Source organism: Carassius gibelio, chromosome B21 (assembly GCF_023724105.1).
Source record: "Carassius gibelio isolate Cgi1373 ecotype wild population from Czech Republic chromosome B21, carGib1.2-hapl.c, whole genome shotgun sequence".
Taxonomy (NCBI): Eukaryota; Metazoa; Chordata; class Actinopteri; order Cypriniformes; family Cyprinidae; genus Carassius; species Carassius gibelio.
Genome location: NC_068416.1, coordinates 22,555,245 through 22,580,771, shown reverse-complemented (window position 1 = coordinate 22,580,771; position 25,527 = coordinate 22,555,245). Strand labels below are relative to the sequence as shown.

Below are 25,527 nucleotides of genomic sequence, written 5' to 3'. Positions count from 1 at the left end.
AAGTAAGATTAATGAATTTATTAAGTTGTTTCAAATGTTAAGCATTGCAAAATTATTGAATGTGGCTCGCATTATTGTTTAGTCTTTTTTTAAAGAAATGAATAGTTTTATTCAACGAGTGCATTAAATCAATCAAAATTGGCAGTAAAAACTTTTGCACTGTTACAAAAAAAATGCTTTAAATAAATTGTTCTATTCATTGAATCATGAAAAATATGAATAATTTTTTCCACAAAAATGTCAAGCAGCACAGCTGTTTTCAACATTGATAATAATAAGAACTACTTCTTGAGCAGCAATTCAGCATATTAGAATGATTTCTGAAGGATCATGACTGGAGTAATGATGCTGACAATTCAACAGTAGTGTATACAATACATTTAACTACAACACTATTTGTCTTTATAATCTAGTAGATTTGAATAGTTTTTGTTGAATATACCAACAAATCAACATTTTGAAAGCAGTCACTCTTCAAATAATTCAGTTCAATTCACACCCATGATTCAACCATTTTCAACAGCTCTGTTTTTCTCTTTCATCCTCAACTTTAAAGCACCTTGCCATCCTTCTCACCTCTCTCTTCATTGTATTTTCCCCTCACAGTTCATGAAGCGGTTCACAGCTATGGAACGTCATTGCCATATGACCTGCCTGTATGCTCATTTATCTCCGAGTAAAACAAGATCACGGATAGCTGCATCTACATCTTCTGTAGTTTCTGTTTTCCATAGGTGTTGACATGACTAAGGAACTCCAGGAGAGACTGTCTGTTAACACTCTGAGAGCCTTGTTAAACTGGAACACACGGTAAAATAAAAGTGTGCCGAATACCGATCCCTGTGGAATACCTCTGAGAACTTGGTGATTCCACCTTGACCTTCCATTTCCAGTATGAAAAATTAATCACAGCAGGTAATATCTGCTATTTTATCTTTGTTCATTTATAATTTAATTGGACTTATTAGTTAACAGACATTTTTATACAAAACGAAATTATATTTGAATAATACACACAATAATCCAGGTTGGGTGAGTTTTTTTTTTTTTTTTTTTTTTTTACATTTTCAAAAAGGAGTCTAATCATATTTGTATTTATTTAACCAAAAATACATTAATATTGTAAAATATTATTTCAATTTAAAATAATATTTCAGGGTATTTTAATGTGTCACATGATCCTTCAGAAATCATTGTAATATGCTGATTTGCTTCTCATAAAACATTTCTTATTAGAATCAACACTATTTCTCTGATTATAACCAAAGGTCAGGTGAAGTACATTGCATTGTTGGATAGTATTTCAAACATAACCTGAATATGATGTAAAATCAGTTTGTTCTTTGAACATTTATCATAGTTGAGGTTGGAGTGCTAAACGTATTAATTCTTCCATTTGAAGCTTGTAAATCAGATCCAAACACGCTTGACTGACATCTTACCCATATTCCCACCATCGGGCACCCTTCTGATTCTGACACTGTTTTCCCCTGCACATTTCATGGTTAAATTGTACTGATCCCTGTGAGAGCTGCTTAGTAATGGCCCATGAAGAGAAGCTGTCTGAAGTAACCAGCCAACAACTGCGGCCAGTTCACCCTGTAGGCCAGTTATACAGACTTCATCAACACATCGCTTTCCGCTGAGACAAGAACAAATTGAGCTGTGAGTACTGTGTGAACTCAGAGACAATATTTTGATTTGACTATGTGAAACGATTAATATAGTTTGGAAATGGCCAGTAAGTTTACATTACTTGTAATTAAAGAATGACGCATAAAGAGAATTAGATGTCTATTTTTGTGGTACTTGATCTCCTTTGCAAATCGTGAATGAAAATAGATCCACATTACACAGTTTAATTGAAAAAAAAAGTCAGTGTTTCCCATGCCATTTTATATTACAGTATATTTAGAATTGTATAATTCAAGATGTATGTAACATGAGGACCTTGATTGCACATTAATTTGAAATACAATAAAATTATAAACAAAGGGACAACCACGAATATTGTTAAAATAGTCAATAGAAAGTGAATTAGAAAGACTAAATTTAACTTAAATAGAAGAGGGAAAAAATAAAGTTTAAACTGTACTCTTCATTCTTGTATGTTTTGTTATTTAAATCACATAGAGAGCACCAGATGATCACTGTCATATACAGTAAACTAAACAAATGTATGCATTCCCAGGCTGTAAGTTTATTTTTTATTTTTATTTTTTTTTTACAAATGTATACGCTCTCTGCCTGGTTTAATTTTACTGCTTTAAAAAAATATTCTTACATTTCAGCCTGGGTTTTGTTTTACTTTACATTCCTTTACAAGTCTGCCTATACTCAGCCTGGGGTTTACTTTACTTTACTTTACTTCTGTATATATACTCTGCCTGAACTTTATCTGAATTTTATTTTATTTTATTTTTTGCATTTTTATTGCACACTCTCTGTTGTGTGACTATTTAACCGCTAGATGGTATCAGTGGTGTATTATAATGCTGTACAATATAGCATATAATGCTGTAAGGTAAATGTGTTGCCCACAAGATGGCAGCAACAACACACAAGCTCCACATTATGTCCCGTGTTGTGGTAGAACGGATGATTCTGACAAACCTATAAATGAAAACTGGTGAATAGTGATCACACTAATGTGTTGTGGCACTGAGTAAATTTATCACTTCATTCTAATACTGCTCAGGTCACTGAGTATCATTGTTCTTTGTGTTTTCATTTCCCGACTCCTAATGAGATAAATAATCAGGTGGAGCGTGAAGTAAACACAAAATGCCTTTTGTAAGCACTTCACTCACTCAATTAAATCTAATAAATGTAAAACAGACAACAGTGACAGCTTGAATAAGTGTTTATAGGCACTCACACAAACTTTCCAAACACATTCAGTTAGGTTGAACAATTTACTTTCCATGATTAGTTTTAGGCCTATTTCTAAAAAAAATAAACTAAACATGGAGTAATTACTTAATAACTATTAAAAGGGGCTCTTATTTTGACATTTCAGGTGACATTTTCATTTTTAGAGATGTATCTGACATGAACAACTCCCCCTTGCCATCTCAACCCATTCACAAGAGTTATTTGACACAGTGAAGCTCATTCAGGACTGCCTTGGCTTGCTTTCTGAGTGGCACAATCCCCAAAAATCAATCCATGTTCAGATCTGGTCCCAATTATCTCCCCCCAGAAGCCTGACACCCTTTCCATGTCTCTCTTTTGAGAGGTTTCGCGCCCCAATTCCCCAGGCTGTAATTAAAGTACATCCCTGTTTAGATCTGTTTCCACTGAAGTAATTATTCCACCAATGCTGCTGGGATAATGACTTGATCTGGTTCAACATGCCGAAAAACCTCAACCGAACGTCTTAGCTGGTTTAAGCTGGTCTAGCTGGTCTCAGCTTGAACAAGCTGGTTTTTAACTGGCTTAGCTGCATTGTAGTAACATGCATGCGTTTGAATACTAAAAACAAAACAAAAAAAAAACAAAAAAAAAAACACTGTCAAATATTTCCATTTCTTAGGGAAGAATTTATGGAACTTGTAACCCCATATATAACATGTCCAGCTTGATTGGGTAATTTATATATTAAAATATATATATATAGCTTACTAACTCACCTAAAGGATTATAATACTTTGTTTGACCCCCTTTCGCCTTCAGAACTGCCTTAATTCTACGTGGCATTGATTCAACAAGGTGCTGAAAGCATTCTTTAGAGATGTTGGCCCATTTTGATAGGATAGCATCTTACAGTTGATGGAGATTTGTGGGATGCACATCCAGGGCACGAAGCTCCCGTTCCACAGAATACTATCTCTGAACGCACAACATGTTGAATCCTGAAGCAGATGGTCTACAGCAGCAGAAGACCACACCGGGGTCCCGCTCCTCTCAGCTAAGAACAGGAAACTGAGACTACAATACACACAGACTCACCAAAATTGGACAATAGAAAGATTGGAAAAAAATTGCCTGGTCTGATGAGTCTCGATTTCTGCTGTGACATTCAGATAGAGTCAGAATTTGGCAGAAAGAACACGAAAGCATTGGTCCATCCTGCTTTGTCTCAACAGTTCATGCTGATGGTGGTGGTGTAAGGGATGTTTTCTTGGCACACTTTGGGCCCCTTAGTACCAATTGGGCATCGTTTAAATGCCACAGCCTACCTGAGGATTGTTGCTGACAATGTCCATCCCTTTATGACTACAGTGTACTCATCTTCTGATGACAATGAGTTCACGGAGTCCAACCCGGTAATAGCAAGGTGTACATAATAAAGCGGCCAGTAAGTGTATAATACACAGAAGACACATATCTTTTTTTTTGTATGCGATTAATCGTGATTTATTGTTTGAGAGCTACTTTTAAAGTCATAATTTTGACTTTTTATTTCACTGCATTTAAGTCATAATTTAAACTTTTCAAGCCATAATAACTATTTATCTCAATTATGATTTTTAATGTCGCAATTTAGATTTTTATCTTATAGTTATTACTTTTAAAGTCATAATTTTGACTTTTTAAGGCATGAATTTTATTTTTATTTTTTCATGGCGGAAATGGGCTTCCATACATGAGGGTGAAAAAATGATTACAGAATTGTAATTTTTTTGGTGAACTGTGCCTTTAAGAGACAGAAATGCTGTGCTAATAAAGCTATTAATGTAAGTTATTCTCTTCCCCAATAAATGATGTCATCAAGTTAGTTCTGGGCCAGTGACATTTAACGCACTAACATTATTAACCCAAAAAGGAAAGAAAGCAGCATGATACAAACAAGAAGCTCTTAAGATTAGAAGAAGAGGGACTGGGTGGGGAGGAGGTAAACAAGACATTATTCAGCCCGAAATATTCCCCGAAATCCCATCTGGAAGTAATTAATGGACAGTGTACAAGAGCTAGCCTTAAAAGATTTCAAATATTTGCTGAAGTGCCCCCTTGTTCCTAATTATATCTCACTGGCTGCCTCCCTCATTATTTAGAACTGCCCACAATGAGGGAAAAACCACAAGTGAAAGTGAATGCGGCCCCTCCCCGGGGCCCCCGGCCCGGGCCCCGTTCAAACAGCATCAAGCTAATGCTTAATGGCAGATCCTGAATGAGTCACTGTGCTGGAATAAAAGTCATTAATGAGGTAATTTTATTAACGGCGCTCGCTCGCCATGGTAGAACGGGAGGGGAAAACTTCCAGCGATGACGGAGGAAATTAGGGTTTCACTCTGCGCTAATTAATGCTTTAAGAGATTAAATGCAAGCGCCAAATTAACTGCCCCAAAAACCTTCATTGAGGGGAAGAAATACATTGTTGCCCTCCCATGTAATTACAGGACAGTGCAAATTCGATTTTAATGAGGCGAAAGCCACTCTTTCAGCTCATTTTTTCCCCCTCTTCAATCCGCCGAGAGAAAGGGAGCGCTAGTGAAAGCTTGCTCTTGTTGAGGCCTAAGTTAAAGGAAGCACCGAGAGGACAAAGGCTGATTGTGTGCAAGCCCAACGCTTTAGAAGCCGTAAACAGGTACAGGGGCTGAATAGCCCTCCTTCTGAGACTCCTGGGAGGCCTGGCTTCCCATCTCCACAACACTGGGCTCTTAGAGAGGTAGAGAAGGAGAAACAAGGTGAGGAGGGGAGCTTCGACGCTGAAAGGGCCCCGGTGCAGCGAGTGGGCCGCAGCCTCCCTCCCGCTCTCGTCCAGTTATCTTTATACAGGTTTTGTCTCTTCTAATTGGAGCTGATGGGTGACTAATTGGTAGCTTTTTTACAAAGTGCACTACTTAAGCCACGGCAGGCCGAGGGAGACAGCATGAGTGGAGTTAATGAGAGGTTTTACACAAATAAAGGTCTTAAACTAGGCCTTCTATCTTCGCAAGGGGGGCCGCAGAGGAAAGTTGAGGATATCCTTTTGTCATAAATTTCTTCTTCTTCTTCTTCTTCTTTTTTTCTTCCATGCAGGTATCTGAAAAGGGGGGACATTCAAAGGTGGAGGAGATGGCGAGCACTTGTGAGGATAAAGGAATCCATTCGATATTGTTTGGAACCTTTGGTTTTCGTGTGTCGGTAAATAAGAGCAGGGCACGGCCTCTCCGGTGAATGCTCTTTAGTTCGGACAGATAATGAGAGAGCACTCCACATACACACACACAGAGGACTGTGTTGAGCCACTTTAGGGAAATGTTTGAGTGCTCAAAAACACCACACACATGCACATACAAAGGGCACTATTGCTTTATGTAGACACACACTCTCCAATACACTCGAATATAAAAATAGGTGCCACAAGATGTTGAAGAAGTATGTACTAAAACTTCATTTAATTGGCACGTATTTGAAAAAAACTTTTTCCTTTTTTAATGTTTATTTTATTTAATTTTATACTGTATTTTTTTTTTTTTTTGTATATTTATCTAAAATACTAAATATTAATTATATAATATGTATTACTCTTCACTTATCACTTAACACTATAACGCTTCATTTAATTGACATATATTTTAAAATACTGTTTAAGCAATTTTTTTTATATTGCTTACTTCTGTTCATCAAAGAATAATGAAAAAAACATATTAAGCAACAAAAAATTTTAAAATAACCATTATTAATAATTCATTGCCAATAACAACTGATGATAACTGAGCAGCTACATTAGAATGATTTCTGAAGGATCATGTGACACCGAAAACTAAAGTGATGACACAGAAATAAATAATATTTTAAAATATATTCACATAAAAATAGTATTTATTTTAGGTTTTAATAATATTTTACGATATTTCTGTTTGAGTGTGTTTTAAATGTCTTGCTGAGCATCACTTTAAAAAAAACAGTGGTGTTAATAATAATAATAATAATAAACATAGTACATATATTACATATAACAATTATCAACAGAGATTTCACAGACTCATAAAATATGTTTTATTTTATGGTCATTCAGTAGGTTGACACTCAATAGATAATCAATAACAAACACATCCCTGATTATCCACCTATTCATTACTTGATCAACACCAGAAACTAGGTCCAAATAGGGGTCAAATCTTAATGTCGGTTCTATCTAGTCTGAAGTGCTCACCATAGTGAAGTAAACTCCCTGCAGGTGAAGGATAATGAAACGCTACATGCTGCATTTCTTCCACGCCGTTGTTATTTACTTAGGTTTTGTTGTGGAAATACTTGTTGTTTTTTGTCTGTTTGCATTAGTTTGTGAATTCAATGCGAAAGACACACTGAATACAGAAAAGGGAACCCAGCTGAGAGGTGAGAAGCCATGCTCAGCTGCTCTGTGTCCCTTATGACCCGAAAAGACCTTTTTATAATGCACAAAGAGCGCTCACAATGAGCCCTGTTAGGAAACACTCGCTGCCGCAATTAAGTTTTCCTTCCATATCAGGATTTTTTTATGACTCTTCTTGCCATGCCGCTTTATTTTACACATAAAACCTGTGGCCTGTCTGCATCTGCTTTCCAAAAACATTTCTTTGGCCGCATAATTAGCTGGCCAAATATTTGTGCTGACTAATTTGTCGAGGTATTCTCCTGATGCGTAATCCATTAGCTCCCATCAGGTGCCTTTGTCTCCTATCCAAATGAGCCATTTGCATTTCCTTTGTTATTTAAATTGTGCATTTCCTCCACACTGTGAGAATTAACTTCCTAATGAACTTCACACAAAAGAGAAGGGACCTCAATTACAAACTCTCTCCTCAGGCTAAACTAATGATGCGAACAAGAGAGACACTTGTCATGATTAGGGGCGTATCGTGAGCTGGAGATCAGGCCACAGGAAGAGATCAGCCGGACTGATGCTGATGCTGATGCGTTACTCACAATCACAAGGAGTGACATTTGAGTCTGTCTAAGGATGAAGAGAGAGTTTTGGAAAAATGCAATATGACATTGTTGTTCAGTCAAGAGATGAGTCAAAAAACCTTGATTTTGACATCAAAAACAAAATGTTTACATGTGGGCATAGAATCATCATTTTATATATGTGTGTGTGTGTGTGTGTGTGTGTTTGTATTATATTTATTATTTTTATTAGTAGTAGTAGTATATTTAGCATTGTTTTATTTTATTACGAATTTTATGCTATTTTTAATATACTAGATGTGTTATTAGATTTATTTTATTTTATTTTATTAATCTTTTTACACTATTTTAAATCCCCTATTTGACACTGTTTAATATTATTTTAGAAACATAAATTGGTCTTGAATCCAAAAAGTTAGATATGCAGATTAACGCTTGGTTAACTGCTAGAAAGTTAAACTTAACATGGTGACTATATTTATGCAACTATATGTTCTTTATTTGTCCAAGACACGTTTATTTTTCAGATATGGGGACTCTCTCTATCAATGCAAGTCTATGGGACTTTTTACAGTTTGCCAGTTAAAAGTGTACATCAGAACTCTTGTAAAATCAATTGCACTTCTCTTTTCAACAAGCCATGTGTTAGAGGAAGTGTATCAATGGTGTTTGTTAGCACAAATGGTGTGGGACAGGTTACACATGTACGTTTGACACTTCTAATATATAATGCTGTGTCATCATGTCAGCTGTGTGCATGTCAGTGTAAATGATCTGCTCTTGATCAACATAAAAATTTATTTTTCTGATTTCATATGCAACATGAAACTGCATGTAATCCATTGCAGGCCCCTCTCCTTCAGCCGTGTCAGGGTCAGCTGATGTTAACCTCATAGTGAGGTCACCCCTTCATTAGCCCTAAGCTATTAGCATAGAAAGTGAATGGCAGGGGATTATAACAGACCCCCCTCATGTCCTGCTAAGGGTTTGGGATGCCCCTATGAAAAAGACACCTCAGGAGCCTCTGCTCTCCATTGGGCTCTGAACGCTTCCACACAGTGCTAGTGCTGCATTAGCACTGACCTGCGAGCATTGGTCAGAATGACAGGGTGCTGCCTGATGCAGCCCACAGTGAGAGGTCACGCCAAGCATGCAATCTCATAAAGATAGCACTCATTAAGACCTTAATTACAGGTTCACTAGCAGGATAAGAGGACGTGCTGAGCGTCTTTTGTTCTGTCAATCATGGTGAGTGTACTGAGAAGGAAATAGAGTCTTCTTATACCAACATAACTTCCTGATCCTGTTTAATGCTTTTATATATAGGACTGCTAATATGTGTGTAAATTGTGCATGACAGCTATACCATATTATACAAATTTTTAAAAAATTGAATATAAAAAAATGATTTACAAAGCACTAAATAGCATTTGCATACTTACACACACACACAAAAAAAGTACAAATATGTAAGCGTATATTTAGTGCTATACATAAATCTATCTATCTATCTATCTATCTATCTATCTATCTATCTATCTATCTATCTACTGTATATACAGTTGTGCTCATATGTTTACATATTTTGCAGAATCTGCAAGATGTTGATAATTGTAACAAAATAAGAGGGATCATGAAAATCGCATGTTATTTTTTATTTTAGCCATTTCACATAACAGATGATGACATTCCACAAGACAATAATAACTGAATTTATAAAAACGACCCCATTCAAAAGGTTGAACCCTTGAAATGTAATGTGTTATTTCCTGGATGATCCACAACTGTTTTTATATTTTGTGATGATTATTGATTATGTTTAAATACTTCTCATTTTGTTTAATGGTGATGTAGCCTATGTAAGTTTTTGACTTTACTAAAGCATAAAAATACCTTAATATGTTTACATAAGTTTAAGAGTCATGCTATGTTAACATACTTGTTTATCTGAAAAACAATGCTAAAGTCAGTTATTCTCCCCCCCAAAAAATGTCTCACCCCAACCCCCATTCCCCTTGCTTTTTTCATAAATCATGCCCTGCTAATAACGAAAGTATTGAGATAAAAGTTTATAGTTTGGATATAGCTGATCTTGCAGCAGCCGCATTCAGAATGAGAAACTGACCTTTGGCACTTATTAGGCTATAAATAAAGATTGTAGACCTATAGCTTACAGTATGTTACATTATGCCAGTAGGTAGTGACCAGTGACTGTTAAAATGCATTTAATTTCTAATTCAATCAAGAGATTCATTCAAAAATGAATGAATCAAGTTCATTAATTTATTTCAAATATTTTTTTATAGGCTCATTTATAAAATTTTAGACTCATTTATAACAATAAATAAAACATTTTGTAAATTAGCCTATATATTATTTAGTTTTTGTGGATTTTTTTTTTTGCTTTCAGAATCATGGTAGAGCGGTGATCTTTATTCTAAAAATCAATTATCCGGAGTCATAACTTAATAAATAATATCTGGCATCTAACTAGCCTACTAGTTTCTAATAGCCTATTAAAATGTAGATTAGGATGTAAAATGTACAATCTTACAGACTTTATGTAGCACAACAAGGATTTCGTACATAATGCATTATAATGGCAATTCTCATCTCATGTGTGTGTCTGTGTGTGCGTATTATTACTTTTTTTTTAAATTAATGCTTCAATGCCACAAGAACAAGAGGCAGTCTATTACATACCCACATTATCATATTAGCATTAACTGCCAGATAGATAAGAAGGTGGGGAGAAAAAAGAAAATAAAATAATCAAATGTTAATGCTTTCAGAGCATTTCAGCACTTTTTTGTTTGTGGTTTTTTACAAGAGATTTACATAGGCCTATAATTTAAAGACATTTATACCATTTACACTGACTTATGGATATGGTATTTCCCTAATAAAATAAACACATTTTTAAAACAATATGTTGTTCTTAACAATTCATATTTTCATTATCTCTATATAAAAGCACATCAAACTCTAGTAATTTACTCGTGTTCTATGACACGTCTAGTACCAAGTCATCAGTATCTGAAAACGAGGCTCAAAGCGGTTCGCTATCTCTTCCCCGTGTGCAAGCGCTTCGGCCAATGAGAGAGCGCCCTGTTGGCCCTTCAGCGTTTCCAGTCGTCCCGCCCCTCTCTGCGCTACGTCAGCACTCAGACTCAAACATGGCGGTACCCATAGCCAAGTGCCTGGCAGCTTATGCTTTCTTATTGCTAATATCTTTAATATTTCCGCACGTTTTCGCCGACAACGCTGTCGGGGACTCGCCGCACCGGCGCTTTGAGTATAAATACAGTTTCAAAGGGCCACATCTGACACAGAGTGATGGAAGTATCCCATTCTGGATTCACACTGGCAGTAAGTTTATAGATGGGTGTCTGTCTGTCCTCTCTCATCCATCTGTATCACTGTCTGTCATTTGTCAGTATGTGTCGTCCATGTAGTGTAGTTTAAATTCCATTTTAAATGTGTGAAGATGCATTAAAACGAACTAAACCAGTGGTGCATTCATAATTGAATGAATGATGATAGATTGCATTGCTTTTGCATGTGGAGTTACTTGTAACAATGCAAATTATTACATTTTGATCTGATAGGTTTGGTCCACTGCAAGCCGTTTTTGATAAATCAACAGCTGCTTTTTAATAATAAAATAAAATCACATTTATTTGTCATTTTGATTAGTCATTAGATTTACATGAGCATTTTTGTTACATAATCTTGGTGACATTGTTAAAACTGTGATTAATAAATATATGCATGCAGTTTCACAGCTGACATGGCTCTAGTTTTCCTAGCAGGTTTAACAAAACTGTCTTGGCATGTGCTAAGAGCAAAGTTCTGTTTTGCAACAGTTCCTAAATCTCTTAGCCGGCAGGAGCAACAAATGCTGTTTACTTAGTGCTCAGATTTAATGTTGTTCTGTTTAAACAGAGAGATGTGTGCTGTCAGGGAAGTCTCTACTCTTAAACCTAGTATTGTGCCAGATATTACACATGGGTGTGCGATAATGAAATAATGTAGCGTGAATATTTTCTATATTCTCTAATATAAGATATATTGACAAATGCTCAGAAACCAGCTTTCTTACCTCGGCTCTTACTGGTTTTGAGAAACAACCTTTTAATGTAAAAAAAAAATTAAATAAAGATTAAATGGAAACTTGTTTACATCAAATCAGGTTGCTCAATGATTAGAATATGCTTAATATTATTATGAAATAATTTTTTATCCATGCATTTTCTCATCTGTACCTCTTCCCCAGATGCCATTCCTAGTTCGGATCAGATTCGAATCACCCCTTCTCTGCGGAGCCAAAAGGGTTCGGTATGGACAAAAAACCCTGTTAGTTTTGAACACTGGGAAGCTGAAGTGGCATTTCGTGTGTCTGGAAGAGGACGAATGGGAGCAGATGGACTGGTAAGAAGGGGGAAATAATTATTCATATTTTCTAATTATCTTATATTATTCTAATTATATTATATAAAAGAAAAAGAACTACAAATTATTTATTTAAGCCAGCCTCATTTCTACATTTCAAATGCCTTTAGCCTAAAACCTTCAGAAGCACAGAAAGACACATTGTTATCTTTATGACAGTGGAGGGTCATGTTGACCCTTTTATGAGTTTGACAGCCTTGAGTTAGTGCCACAGGTAGAATCCAAGATCGGTGTGATCTATGAGATAGGCTAAAGTATTTCTGTATTAGTTGAGCATTTAACCTTGGTTTCTCCAGTGTGCATACAAGTGGAAAATACTTTCTGTGTACACTTTTGCTAGTAAGAGACTGATATATAAATATTATAATATTTTTTATAAGTCTTTTATGTATGGACACTTATTTCTGACATGGAATTTTTTAATTTTACTTAGCATTCGACTTATATTTCACAGTTTACACTTGTTTTCTCACAATTCTTAGAAGTCCAAATTATGAGATATAAACTCACATTTGCGAGAATCATGAGATTTGTGAGAATTAATGAGCTAAAATGTCCCAGTTACCATTTTTATATATTTTTTTTTATTCCTTGGCAGAAATAAGTTTCCATATTAATGCTCACCAAGGCTACATTTATTTAAACAAAACTCTACTGTAAAATCTTGCAACTTAAAATAACTTTTTTCTATTTTAAGGTCATTTAAAATCAAATTTATTTCTGTGATCAAAGCTGAATTTTCTGCATCATTCCTCCAGTCTTTAGTGTCACATGAGCCTTCAGAAATCATTCTAATATGCTGAATTGCTGCTCAAGAAACACTTATTATGTTGAAAACAGTTGTGCTGCTCATGATTTTTGCTGAAACCATACTTTTTTCTGGATTCTTTGAATCCCTGCATTTTGTTAATAAGCATGATGTTTAAAACTTGTACATTACACAAGTTCAAAACTTTATCTGATGTGTGAAGGACACATGTCGAGCAGAAACTGCGAAACACTGAAGCAGTGTGTCTACTTCCTCTGTAGTCATATGTAGAGATCAGAAGATCATAGAGACTTGAACAGTGATCAGAACAGCCACTCAGAACACCTGCATGTCTACTAGGGTGTTCTGGGTGGTTCCAGAACACTCTAGTAGACATGTGCTGATGTTAGGTCATGCAATATATCACAGTTATAAACTTGCACGATTTTGTTTTCATGGGCACTTCAAAATACCGTAAATAATTATTTATTACAAATTATTCCGATTTTTCTAATGCAATTTAAGAATTATTTTACCATCAGCTGGTTAAACTACACAACACCTCTGTATGCTGTGTTCAGGCACAATTTGCATTAAGTCTCCATTAGTTAACATTTGTAAAATCATTAACATAAATTGCCAATTAAAAAATTATTCTAATATTCATTAATCTAAGTTCATTTCAACATTGTTGTTAAGATTAAAAGTTGCAACTGTTATTTAATGAACCCGAGCTAACATAAAAAATAGTGGCATCTGTAGCAAATGTTACTTTTGGTAAATTAGGTTAATTAACAAGATCTTTTTGTAAAGTTTTATCTATTGGTCTTCATAATTCGTTTGCATTCGTTTTGAAATCTGTTTGAATTTCCTTGTGCATTGATTTATTGTATTTCGATTTTATTTCATATTTAGTTTAGTTCGATTGTATTTCGTATTTAGTTTTGTCATAACAAAAAAGTTTTTAAAAACTTTTATACTGTATTATGACAACACTTTTTTCTGCAGCTAAGGGCAAGTTTTACTTAACAGGGAAAATTAACGCGATAGGGCAATTACAAAACAGCACTGACAGGAGGGTAAACTTATGCGGGTGGTTTACTTACAATGCGCAAATTAAAGAATACAAACATAACATCTCATTTACATGTCGACCAACGCAATATACCATGTGCAGCGCAAATTAAAAGACACAAATAAAAAAAAAAAAAATCCTCAGTAAGTTGAAAAGAACCGGAGGACAAATTTTTTTTATATTTGCTTGAAGCATGACTCCTAGTTGAGGGTTCCAACTCGTCTTTTATTTCCCAAAGCAAATTAAAAATAACATGTCTTGGCAAACAATATGTTCAAATAATATGTTCTTCAGGCAATCAAAATAAATTAATATGTGTGGAAAAATCTACCACGTACTCTCTGTTCTTTGCGGTGCATCCTCCTAGCAACAAAAAATGCAGCAGTTTCAAGCACAAAATAGTTTAAGACATGCTATTTTGGGGGCATTAATTAATGCCATAAATGCCTGTAATTTGACGAGCGCAAATGTTAGTAAACCGTATTGAGTTATTCATTTGAATACTCTTCTCCCATACATTTTTTGCCTGAAAGGGAAATTCCTACAAATGCATATTCAATAAGTTCAAGTGCAAAAATAACTATGTCCACGCCTTTTCATCGCTAATTCATTACAGAGTGTCTTTAGTAAAACCTGACAAAAAAAATAGGATAGACAATATATAGTTTGCGCTGGTGCAAGCTGTTAGATAAAAACATTAGCAATTATCGCAACGTGAAAATTTGATACCGTCACACGCCTACACCACCTAGCATTATGGGGGCAGTTTTGCATGGGCAAACAAGACACTTTTTCTAATAAGATGTGAAAATATAGTTGTCATAAATTTGTGGGTTAACATCGCTGCACCGGCGATTTAAATTTGAATAGTTGTCATAAAATTGTGGGTTTGTCATCATGAGCTCATTTTGTGTGCATTCCTGGCTAAACCACTTAACTTGCACAAAATATGATTTTGTTGAATTATGTATTGTTAAGTCATCCGTTTTACATATTTCATCTTATCATGTGCACTTCTTTTTGTATAAAATAAACTTGTTTTATCAGTAAAAGCATCCACAGGTCAGCCTTGATAATTTCACGTTGTTTAGCATTTGCGGTGTAGAATGAGCAATTAAAATGTAGTGTTGTACAAGTAACATGTGCTTGCTTTGAATTGTCCCACAGTCCAGTGGAGCAGACCACACTGATCTCAAGCACCACTTACCAAATTACCCATGCTTACTGAAGTGTGTGTGTGTGTGTGTGTTTCTGTGTTCTGTAGGCCATATGGTTCACGGCCGGTCAAGGTCTGGAGGGTCCTGTGTACGGGGCTGCTGATCAGTGGAACGGCGTGGGAATATTCTTTGACTCTTTTGATAATGATGGAAAGGTGATTGCACACAAGTATAATTAAAAAAATTGCATTTAATTAAATATAATTTTATTTCAGATTTGTTTATATAATTTTATAATTTGAATGTATAATAATAATATAATTATAAATAATTTTACAGTTACAGCTGTATAAAATGTTACTCTGAATTGCTGTTGCTTTTAATTAAAACATTTTGCTGAATAAAACTAATATTAGAAAACAAATTATATTGAATTTTAAAGGCATTTTTCATAAAAAAAAATTACACATCTGTCTCAATAATATAACATTTTTCAAATCTCTTATCATTTGGGGATTTTCAAAGCAAATTGATTTAATAAAAAATTTCAACCCTAGAATTTATTGTAATTATTGTTATAATAATTATTAGATAATATTTTTTTTTAAATAAACTCTTGTTTGTGTCTGTAAAATGCCTTAATAATGTTTGTTTTTGAACGATGTGCATTTTTTGGTCAAAACATCTTAAGGTAGAGCTAAATATATATTTATCAAAGGATTATGGTTATGTGTTTTGCATTTCCCTCAGGAACAAACACCTATGCACCACCAATGTATCTCCTCTGTACTAAATAAGGATTATGTCTCTTTTCTGTGACGTTGCTATTATAGAAAAACAACCCTGCTGTCATAGTGGTGGGTAACAACGGACAACTTTTTTTTGACCATCAAAAGTAAGTAAACATATCCTCCTTGCTGACATCAGCGCTCTCATTTTTACAACTGAAAGGAGATTAGGAAATATGATTATTTATAAGAGAGAGAGTCTAATCCTCTGTCTGTCTTAATCTGAGTGCAGCAACAGTGAAAGCATTAAATTAGATCTGTGAGCCAGCGGGGGAGAGCTGTCAGCAGCATATGTGCTAGACTGCGCCTCCATATTCTTCATTATGTTTTTATTGATTCATGACATTATGCAAATTTTAATAGAAACTAATTTAGCTTTTTCCCTATTGACATGAAAAGGAAATGTTTTGTTGTTGTCTTTGTGTTTAAATACACACGTATTTGATAAATCATTTTTTTTATTATTATTATTTTCAGTGATGGCACAACCCAGTCTCTAGGTACATGTCTTAGAGACTTCAGAAACAAACCTTACCCTGTACGTGCCAAAATCACCTACTACCAAAAAACTTTATCGGTAGGTCAAAGTTATATTAATTCTAAATAACCAACTATAATTTGACGTTTTGACCCTGATAATTTACTACATTTTTGTACAACTGGTAATTATTAATGTTTTTTATTTTCATGTTTTTTATTTTTATGTTCATGTAATTGGGGACAATTTGATCAAAATTGGGTCAAATCTGACATTTCCAAGCTATAGCAACATCTTAATATTCTCAATGGTTTCAGGTTTTCATCAATAACGGCTTCACTCCTGATAAAGATGATTATGAGTTCTGCACCAGAGTTCAAAACATGATCATCCCTGAAACCGGTTATTTTGGCATCTCTGCAGCCACCGGAGGTCTTGCAGGTATGAGATAAACTTAAAGTTTTCTTGTTCAGACTGAAACTCCAGTGTTTTCTTTGTTATCCTTCAGCTGGATCAACAAACAAGAATGCATAGTTTGCATTCAACCGTTAAAGACATATTTCAAACAAAAATCACCATTTACACACCCTCAAGAACACAAAAGAAGATATTTTGAAGAATGTTGTTAACCAAACATTTGCTGGTAGCCATTGACTTGCATAGTATTTTTGTTCTTCCGTACTTTGGAAAACAATAGCTTCTGTAAATGGCTTGATTACCATTCTTCAAAATATCTTCTTCTGTGCTCAACGGAAGACAAAAAGAAGAAAGTAAATTATGACAGATTTTCATTGTTTAGATAAACTGTCCCTTTAAGCCATAAAAAGTCATCTAATAAATAGTTTGTAGCATTTATAGCTAAAAGTAGCTTTAAACTTTAAAGCATGTTTGGTGTTGCTGGTGGTACTAAAATTGCACACTGTAGCTTTAAAAATATGGCTTAACAATTTCTGTTTTTTTTTTAACAGATGACCATGACGTTCTGTCATTTTTGCTGTTCAGACTTGCAGAGCCTGGGCAGAATCTGGTATGCATTTTCCTCCCCACACAGTCGCATACACACATTTAAGTATGATTAAAAAGAATCAGCCATACTTATTTCATAAGTGTCCACCTCTTACTCCATTCCTCTTGTTCATTATAATTGGAGTACGCGTAAGTGTGTCTATGTGAGCGAGTGGGTTTGAATGTGTGTTTTGTGTCTTTCTAAAAAGCCTCCCCCAGAAAAAGAGATTCCCAAAGAGGAGAAGGACAAGTACCAGGAGGAATTTGAGAATTTCCAACAAGAGCTGGACAAAAGGAAAGAGGAGTTTCAGAAAGAGCACCCTGATGCTCAGGGGCAGCCCAGTGAGTTGCTCTCATTCTGTATGAAGTTTTGACCTCAGTCGCACATTCAGCTTTAGGTTTGCTGATGTTCATAGTCAAAAGAAATGGAAACATTAAGAGAAACTGACATAAAAATACAGAAATCTAGAAAGATGAAACACACTTTTCCAATACACTTTTTATAAACCCTGTTATGATCTTAGATCTTATTGGATGAGTCACATTTTGTTGCAAGTCTAATTCATGTTATTTGTTTCTCAAATATTCTATATGTGTTTTATTCATGTATATTTATGTATTTATTAAATTTTATTCTATTTTACAACATAATCCATTTCCAATATAGTTCATTTGAACATACTAAGTTTAAAAATGAAACCTATATTTGTAGAAAAACATCTGCTAAGTGTTTCTCTTCTGGCAGTTGAGGACATGTTTGAAAGCGTTAACGACCGGGAAATCCGTCAGGTGTTTGAGGGACAGAATCGAATCCACCTGGAAATCAAGCAGTTGAACCGGCAGCTGGCCATGATTCTGGATGAACAACGCCGTTATGTGTCAGTCATCACAGAGGAGATCTCCAAACGCCCGTCACAAGCACAGTCAGGACAGGTAGGATATGATGAATGCAATTGAAATGTGGCAAAAAACAAATGTTGACCAGTTTTGTCATCTCAGATCCAAATCTAAATCCTTCATAAGATATACTTAGATCTAGTCTGACATCTTTTAAAACAAGTTGCTTTATCAAGTTTTTAATGGAGCACCAAAATTATGATTGCTTTAAATACTTGAAAGTTAATTTAATTTATGATCTAAACTGTCCTTGAGCCTAACTAATGGTTTGCATGCTTTATTTAGGCTCCCACTCATGAAATGGAGACCATTATTAATACACAACAGGAGGTTATGAGGAACCTTAATGAATTAAGGTAAGTTCCCATGAAAAATATTGTTCTCCTGTCCAAAATAACTGAAATACTGCTATATTTTCTGAAATAGAAGTCAAACCTGATTTGAAGTCACACCTGGTCATTATTGCATTGTTGAAAGAAGGAAAGCACACAAGTTGCATCAATAAATATATTATAAGCATATTTTATTTTCCCTTCCTCCATAACAAATCTTTCAAATTTACCAGTATTTAGAACGGAATAGAAATAGAAAAATATAAGTATAAAACAAACATGAGTTATAGTGGCAATTATTATAGCATGTATTCTTATTGCTAAGCCTAAACTAATTTATTTAAATCAAAATTAAAACTAACTAATAAAAAACTCATATGGTGCACTTCAGAAAATTCCTAGCCAATAAAGTGTTTTGCCACATCCAGTCTTTGTGTGACTTTAAACTATTTGCAGGCTTTAGCGTATTACATGCCTTTGCCAAAAACTGAACAACGCAACAGATTAGGCTTTGTCTGTAAACTTCCTGTTTGTTGTGTCTCTACATAAAGATCTAAAGATGTTCATAGTTTAATCCAGATTAAGTACATTTGTTTGTTATTCTGTTTGGACCTCTGTAATGTCAGCATTGATTTTTTGTTTTGTTAGTGGACAGTTGTTTGTTTTCGTCCAGGTGTTTTTGAAGCGAGGTGTTGACGAACAAGGATTAAAGCACAAAGACAAAATCAAACAATAAGGCTTTGGGATTAGACCCCAAAACACAGCATTTAAAACTCTTTTAACTGCTCAAGTAGAGGATTAGCCCACAAAAGACTGTTTTTACAACTCTTTAACTCAGATGTATCCAAACCATAATGATTGTTAAACCGATTTTTAGAACAACACTTAGCGATAGTTTTGTTAAGGATTTAAGCAAGAGATTTGTTTGTAGCGGAGGCATTTAGATAGCGTTTAGTTGCAGAAGTGGATTGTTTGAATCTTTTAATAACCTAATTACTATACATCCTATATTTTATTAAAACTGAATTTAACCATAACATAAAAAGCTTTATTCTTATCTTTTATATTATATATCTTGAATCTTTTACACCATTTTGTCCATGTTAAAAAGGTGGTGTTTGAACGAATCTGTTAAAAGGTTTTTTTTTTTTTTTTAAGGTTCACTATTTAGAGAGAATGCAAATATCATGACCTCTAATATTACTATAAGCAAAACATAATACAGCAGCCTTCATCATAATGGCAAAATTGAGGCCACATTGTCATCCTATTGTCAGAAGGACATCGAAAAGATCAGTAATCTGTGTCGATTGTTCATTTAGGCTAATCCTGTTGCCGCGCATTTGGTCCGCAACAAACAAATGCTCAGTTGATCGAATTCATTTTATAGATTATGCACATATTAAGATCTTGACCTTTTCTTTTCTTTTTTAATCATAATTTCATTTTACTCATCTTAGCCCTTTAAAATGACTTATCTGATAGGGAAAAAGCACCGTCTTCTGTCATATAGGTCATTTGAAGTGGATAAAGATTACTGGGAGGGTTACTAAATGTTCACTTTTTGCCTCAAGGGAGATTTGTGTCTTAATTTTTTTTTTCTCCCATAAGAAACAAATTTGATTTAGTTTAGGCTCCTTATGGGCCTCTGTTTGATGGATTATATGCGCATCTTTAAATATATCCATCATACACCAGCAAATACACGTCTGCTTCTGATTGCTTTCTTGTCTTTGTAATTCCCCAAGGAGACTGTACTTATGACTTACCAAACGTTTTCATTTTCACCATCCTTTTTTTATCCTAATAATCATCTTAGTATTTTGAAGACGATATCCAAAGAAATGGGTTTCAGGCACAGGATAATACGTGATCAGTAAAGTCAAAGCAGAGAAATTATCTTAAATTTGAAGATGTGTTCCTGATTAAAAGGTTAAACTGTGCACTGCTCTTTTTTTCTATTGTATTCATAAATTTGAAAAAAAAAAAAACTTTAAATTAAAAGACCGTTCAGGCGGTACATTTTAAATTAAATTTAATTCCCTTTCTTCTGTGTATTATAAAATAATTACATTTAAAAAAGGTATTAAAGCATTTTCTTGATTTGCTTGTTTATACTCGCAACAGTTATAAATGTATCATCTTTTTATAGATTCATGCAATATTTGTATAATACACAATATTTGTATCTTTAATGACCATTTTAAGCGTACTGCTCAGCCTTATAGCCAAATGAAAGTCTCCCCCTAAGGAAAGCTGTGGCATGGCCTGAATGGGTATTTCTTAATCATCTGAAATATGTTTAAGAAAGGGACCATGTTTTTTAGGAAGATTAATTTAGCAATCATTGCTGCTTGAGCTGCATGGTAATTTCATTTTTTCTATGAGGCTGAAGGATATATGGCCTTTTGGGAGAGTTAAGAGGAGGCTTAAAAGATTAGATTGGGACAATTCACTGTAATATTAAGATTAAGATTTTCTTGGCCAAAGACCTTGGGCTCAGCCGTCATTTGCCAGTGTAATCAGGGACACCAGCATTTGCATGCAATTCTAACAAGGTACCACTAGAGGAGAGAGAGAGAGGCTCAAAACGCTTAGAACAATCAGAGCTGAACAGGAAGTGAACATGTTGTTTGGTTTCGTGGCTTATTGAGACATATCTCATTGAGATATGAAATAAGGAGATGCTTTAGTTAAATTTTCTTGCATGTTTTCAATGTTGCATTTTTTTATTGCATTTTTATTTTACATGTTATTTTTTAACCATTTTGTTGGTGAATATTAGTGTCAGGGTAATGTAAATCTTGTAAAAATAGCTAGCAATTTAAAAATTGTATTTCCAGTCTTGGATTTTCTTTTTCTTTTTTTTATATCATATTAATCCATTTCTCTACACGAGCGCTCAGAGAGTTGAGTTATCCATTGAAACGTATTGAATTGTCAGAATGTTGTTTGTCTTTTTGTAGACAATTACATATCGATATGTATAATTGTTTAAATCTAACAGTTCCGAAGGTTGGTGCGTAACTTGTTGCAGTTTTTTTATACTTTGATTGAGGATAGGAAATGTCAATAGAGACATAAATGTCATGAAATCCCCCCCCTCCCCCCCCCCAAAAAAAACATGAGCTTTGTCTTAGGAATCAGATGAGATATTCTAAGCTTAATGCGGTTTTATGCATTTAAAACATAGATTAAGTCTTGTGACACTCGGTCTCAGAGGAATTGATTGTTTGATAAGATCCTCTTGTATGACATACTGTTTCCTTGTATGTAAACAGGCAGAAAACAAGCTGCATGTGGAACCATCTGGCATGCAAAGTCTTTGAAAATGTTAACTTCTTGAATAATTAATAGTATTTTATGTGCCATCTGAATCGTGAATGTTTTTGAAGTTTTTAAAATGGCAATTGAAGCATTGCACTAATGTTGTGTTTTGTAGGAACTCATTGTCAGGCTCACTTCAGCAGCTGGCAGGGGGTCAGCAGCAGGGCAACGCAGGCGGACTAGGATCATATGAGACAGTCCAGCATTTCAACGACATCAAGGAGCATTTGCATGTCGTCAAGAGGAGCATCGAACACATAATTCAGAAAAATGGGGTAAGTTCAAAATAAACCTGCATTTCTGATATAGACATTATGCCCTATAGCACAGCATATATGAGGCTTAACTGGCAAATAACCATAATGTCATAATCAAATAGTCAAACCATTTTGTTTTTGATAACATGATACAATTTATAGGTTATTATAATAAACTAAAACTGGTTAATTGAAATAAAATAAACATGTAAATTATACTTGTTTTATTTCAGCTGTTGCAAAGCCAACCTTTCTCATTTTATTATAACTTGATGCACTAAAATACCTAAAACTGAAATAAAAAACAAAGAGGTAGACCTTTTAAAAAACAATCAAAAAGTTTACAGCAAAATTGTTTACATTTTTAAAATTAAAATAAAATCCAAAATATAAAAATAAGACTAAGACTATATATATATATATATATATATATATATATATATATATATATATATATATATATATATATATAATATTATACATAAACAACACTGATACTGTACAGATATTGTAACAAATTGTTTTAATTTAGTATTTATTAAAAACATTAATAAAAAATGTATATTATATTGCATTACTTAATGCATATTATACATTACATTATAGATTCTCTAGTCATTAACCAATCACCCCTTCATCTCTCCTTGTGGTTTCTGCCTTGTTTAAAATCATGTGTGTCCAAAGAAAACTGCCAGTAACCCCCCCTCTCGTTGGTCATGATCTTAGAATCCTGCAGAGAAAGTGAAATGTCCTGAACTTCCATCTTTACCCTCCTGCCTCTCTACCGCACACTTTGTGATCTTCATCGTCATTCAATCCCTCCTCTTCTTTGGCTATGTTATGTACAAGTGAGTGAATCTTTATGTTGCAATGTTGCAGCTCTGTAAGAGATATGTAAATGGTAAGAGAGTTTCTGACTTCCTTTTTGATTGGGTGCTTCATTAAGCTTCAGCTGTTGGCTTCCTACAAAGGCTTTCTCAGACGTTTTGGTACTGAAATCTCTCCCAGTGTCTTTAAATTAAAAGCTCTCTTGTTCATATAATGAAAAAAGCAAGATGGAAAACACTCAAGATGGACATTGTGTATGCTTAGAATGGAACAAATATTAGGACTGTTATTTAAAGATTGTAAAAGGTTCATTTTGACAGACAAAATCGAGAGTCATGACTTATTTTTCTTTTCTTTCTTTTTTTCCTACTTCCAGGAGTCAGCAGGAAGCAGCAGCTAAGAAGTTTTTTTGATGATTCGTAGCTCTTGGTAAACACAGCACATGTAAATTGTCCATTTTTGTTAATTTCCAGTTTGTTTGTTTCCTGTTTTCTGCAAACTGTAAATCATTACGCTTGAAAACTGAAGTATTTTGTTTGAGATTTTTTTTTATTTTTTATTCTTGATTTTTAATTTGATCAGAGTTGTACAGGAATGAATGACTGCTCTTTTCCAAGTGTGTGTGGCATTTGCAATGGATGATTCCTGTATATGATGTAATATATTGTTAAGAGGTCTGACGTTATATTCACTTTTCAATACTGGTCCATGAATCATTTCATAAACTCAATCACTGTACCAGGAATGTTCTGAACTGTGGTTTAAAAAAAAAAAAGTACTTGCAACAGGATCAAGTGTTTTAAAGCGTTCCCTTTGTTAATAACTTTACAATAAGGCTAATTTTTTTCTCCAAAAGTGTTAAAGCTTTATTGTATTGATGAAAGCAAGAACCTAAAGTTGTGAATGCTTATTTTGAATCTTTAAAAAAAAAAGTTTTTCCTTCTCAAACAATTTACATAAAACACAAAACAAAAATGACTTTTTGTCTTGTTTTTATAAAAAGAGAGAGAGAGAGAGAGGTGGATGGATTATCTCGGCAAAGGAGAAGTGCTCACTAACACAGATTTAGACAGATTTGTAAACAATATTTGAGAGAAATAGGCCTTTTGTGTACATAGAAAAAGTATTCTATCTTTGAGTTCAGCTCATGAAAAATGGAGGCAAAAATAAAAGTGTTGTGTTTATAAATTTGTTTAGTGTATATACAGTACTGTGCAAAAGTCTTAAGCCACTTGTATTTTCACCAACAAAAAATGGTTTTAAGTCAGTTATTTCTATGTTTTGCTGTAGTGTGTCAGTAGGAAATATCAGTTTACATTTCCAAACATTATTTTAAATGTAATAATCCAGTGAGATTTTTGTTTGCACAAGGAGTCTGACAGCAGCCAGTGCTCCACACAGAGATCTGATCTCACCATCATCAGTCTGTCTGGAATAACATGAATAAACAGAACCAAGTCAGACAGACTCAATTCAGAAGAACTGTGGCAAGACACTTCAAGAAACCTACAGTACCTGCAAAGCTACCTGAAAAACAATGCGCAAGTGCACTTAGGACAAAAGCATAGTGTGGTTACACCAAATGTTGATTTAATTTAGTTTAAGTTAATAGAATTTAATTTAGAAAATCTTAAAATCTTAAGTTAATAATCTTGCATTATTTTTGATGGCATCCTCACTTTACAGCATTTTTAAACAAGTGCTTAAAAATTTGCACAGTATTGTAGTTTTGCAGGTTTCTTAAAGTGTCTTGGACACATTGCCGCAGTTCTTCTGAATTTAGTCTGTCTCAGTTGGATCTGTTTCTTCATGTTATTCCAGACAGACTGATGATGGTGAAATAAGATCTCTGTGTGGAGCACTGGCTGCTGTCAGACTCCTTGTGCAAACAAAAATCTTACTTTCTTGTACTAATCTTTGGATTAGTACAATAAATGTCAAAAATAATGTTTGGAAATGTGAACTGATATTTCCTACTTGCACACTACAGCAAAACATAGAAATAACTGACTTAAACCCTTTTTTTTTTTTGGTGAAAATACTACTGGCCTAAGACTTTTGCACAATACTGTATACATATACAGTATACATTCATTTATTCATACAGTGTCTCGAGAAAGTATTAAAATCCCTTTAATATTTTTCTCTTTTTGTTGAAGCCTTATGTTAAACTGCTTTAAATTACTTTTTTCTACACATCAATCTACACTCCATTTACCATAATGACTAAGCAAATAATAGATTTTTAACATCTTTGCAAATTTCTTAAAGATAAAAAACTTAAATGATTCCTTTGCATAAGTATTCATACCTTTATTTGGGACAGGTGTAATTTAGCTCGGGAGCATTCATTTTGCTCGTA

The 25,527-nt window shown here is 34.2% G+C and overlaps 1 protein-coding gene across 1 annotated transcript; it reads left to right on the top strand.

Annotated features, from left to right (window-relative positions):
* Nucleotides 1-10,963: 10,963 nt before the first annotated feature.
* LOC127986477 (protein ERGIC-53) lies at nucleotides 10,964-24,143 on the top strand. Its single transcript, XM_052588744.1, has 13 exons — nucleotides 10,964-11,190; nucleotides 12,098-12,252; nucleotides 15,361-15,468; nucleotides 16,087-16,148; nucleotides 16,519-16,618; nucleotides 16,837-16,960; nucleotides 17,488-17,546; nucleotides 17,734-17,866; nucleotides 18,270-18,457; nucleotides 18,707-18,777; nucleotides 22,196-22,355; nucleotides 23,064-23,185; nucleotides 23,542-24,143. Exons 1-13 carry the CDS (start codon nucleotides 10,998-11,000, stop codon nucleotides 23,576-23,578), a joined length of 1,512 nt encoding a protein of 503 aa, XP_052444704.1. The 5' UTR covers nucleotides 10,964-10,997; the 3' UTR covers nucleotides 23,579-24,143.
* The last annotated feature ends 1,384 nt before the right edge of the window (nucleotides 24,144-25,527 follow it).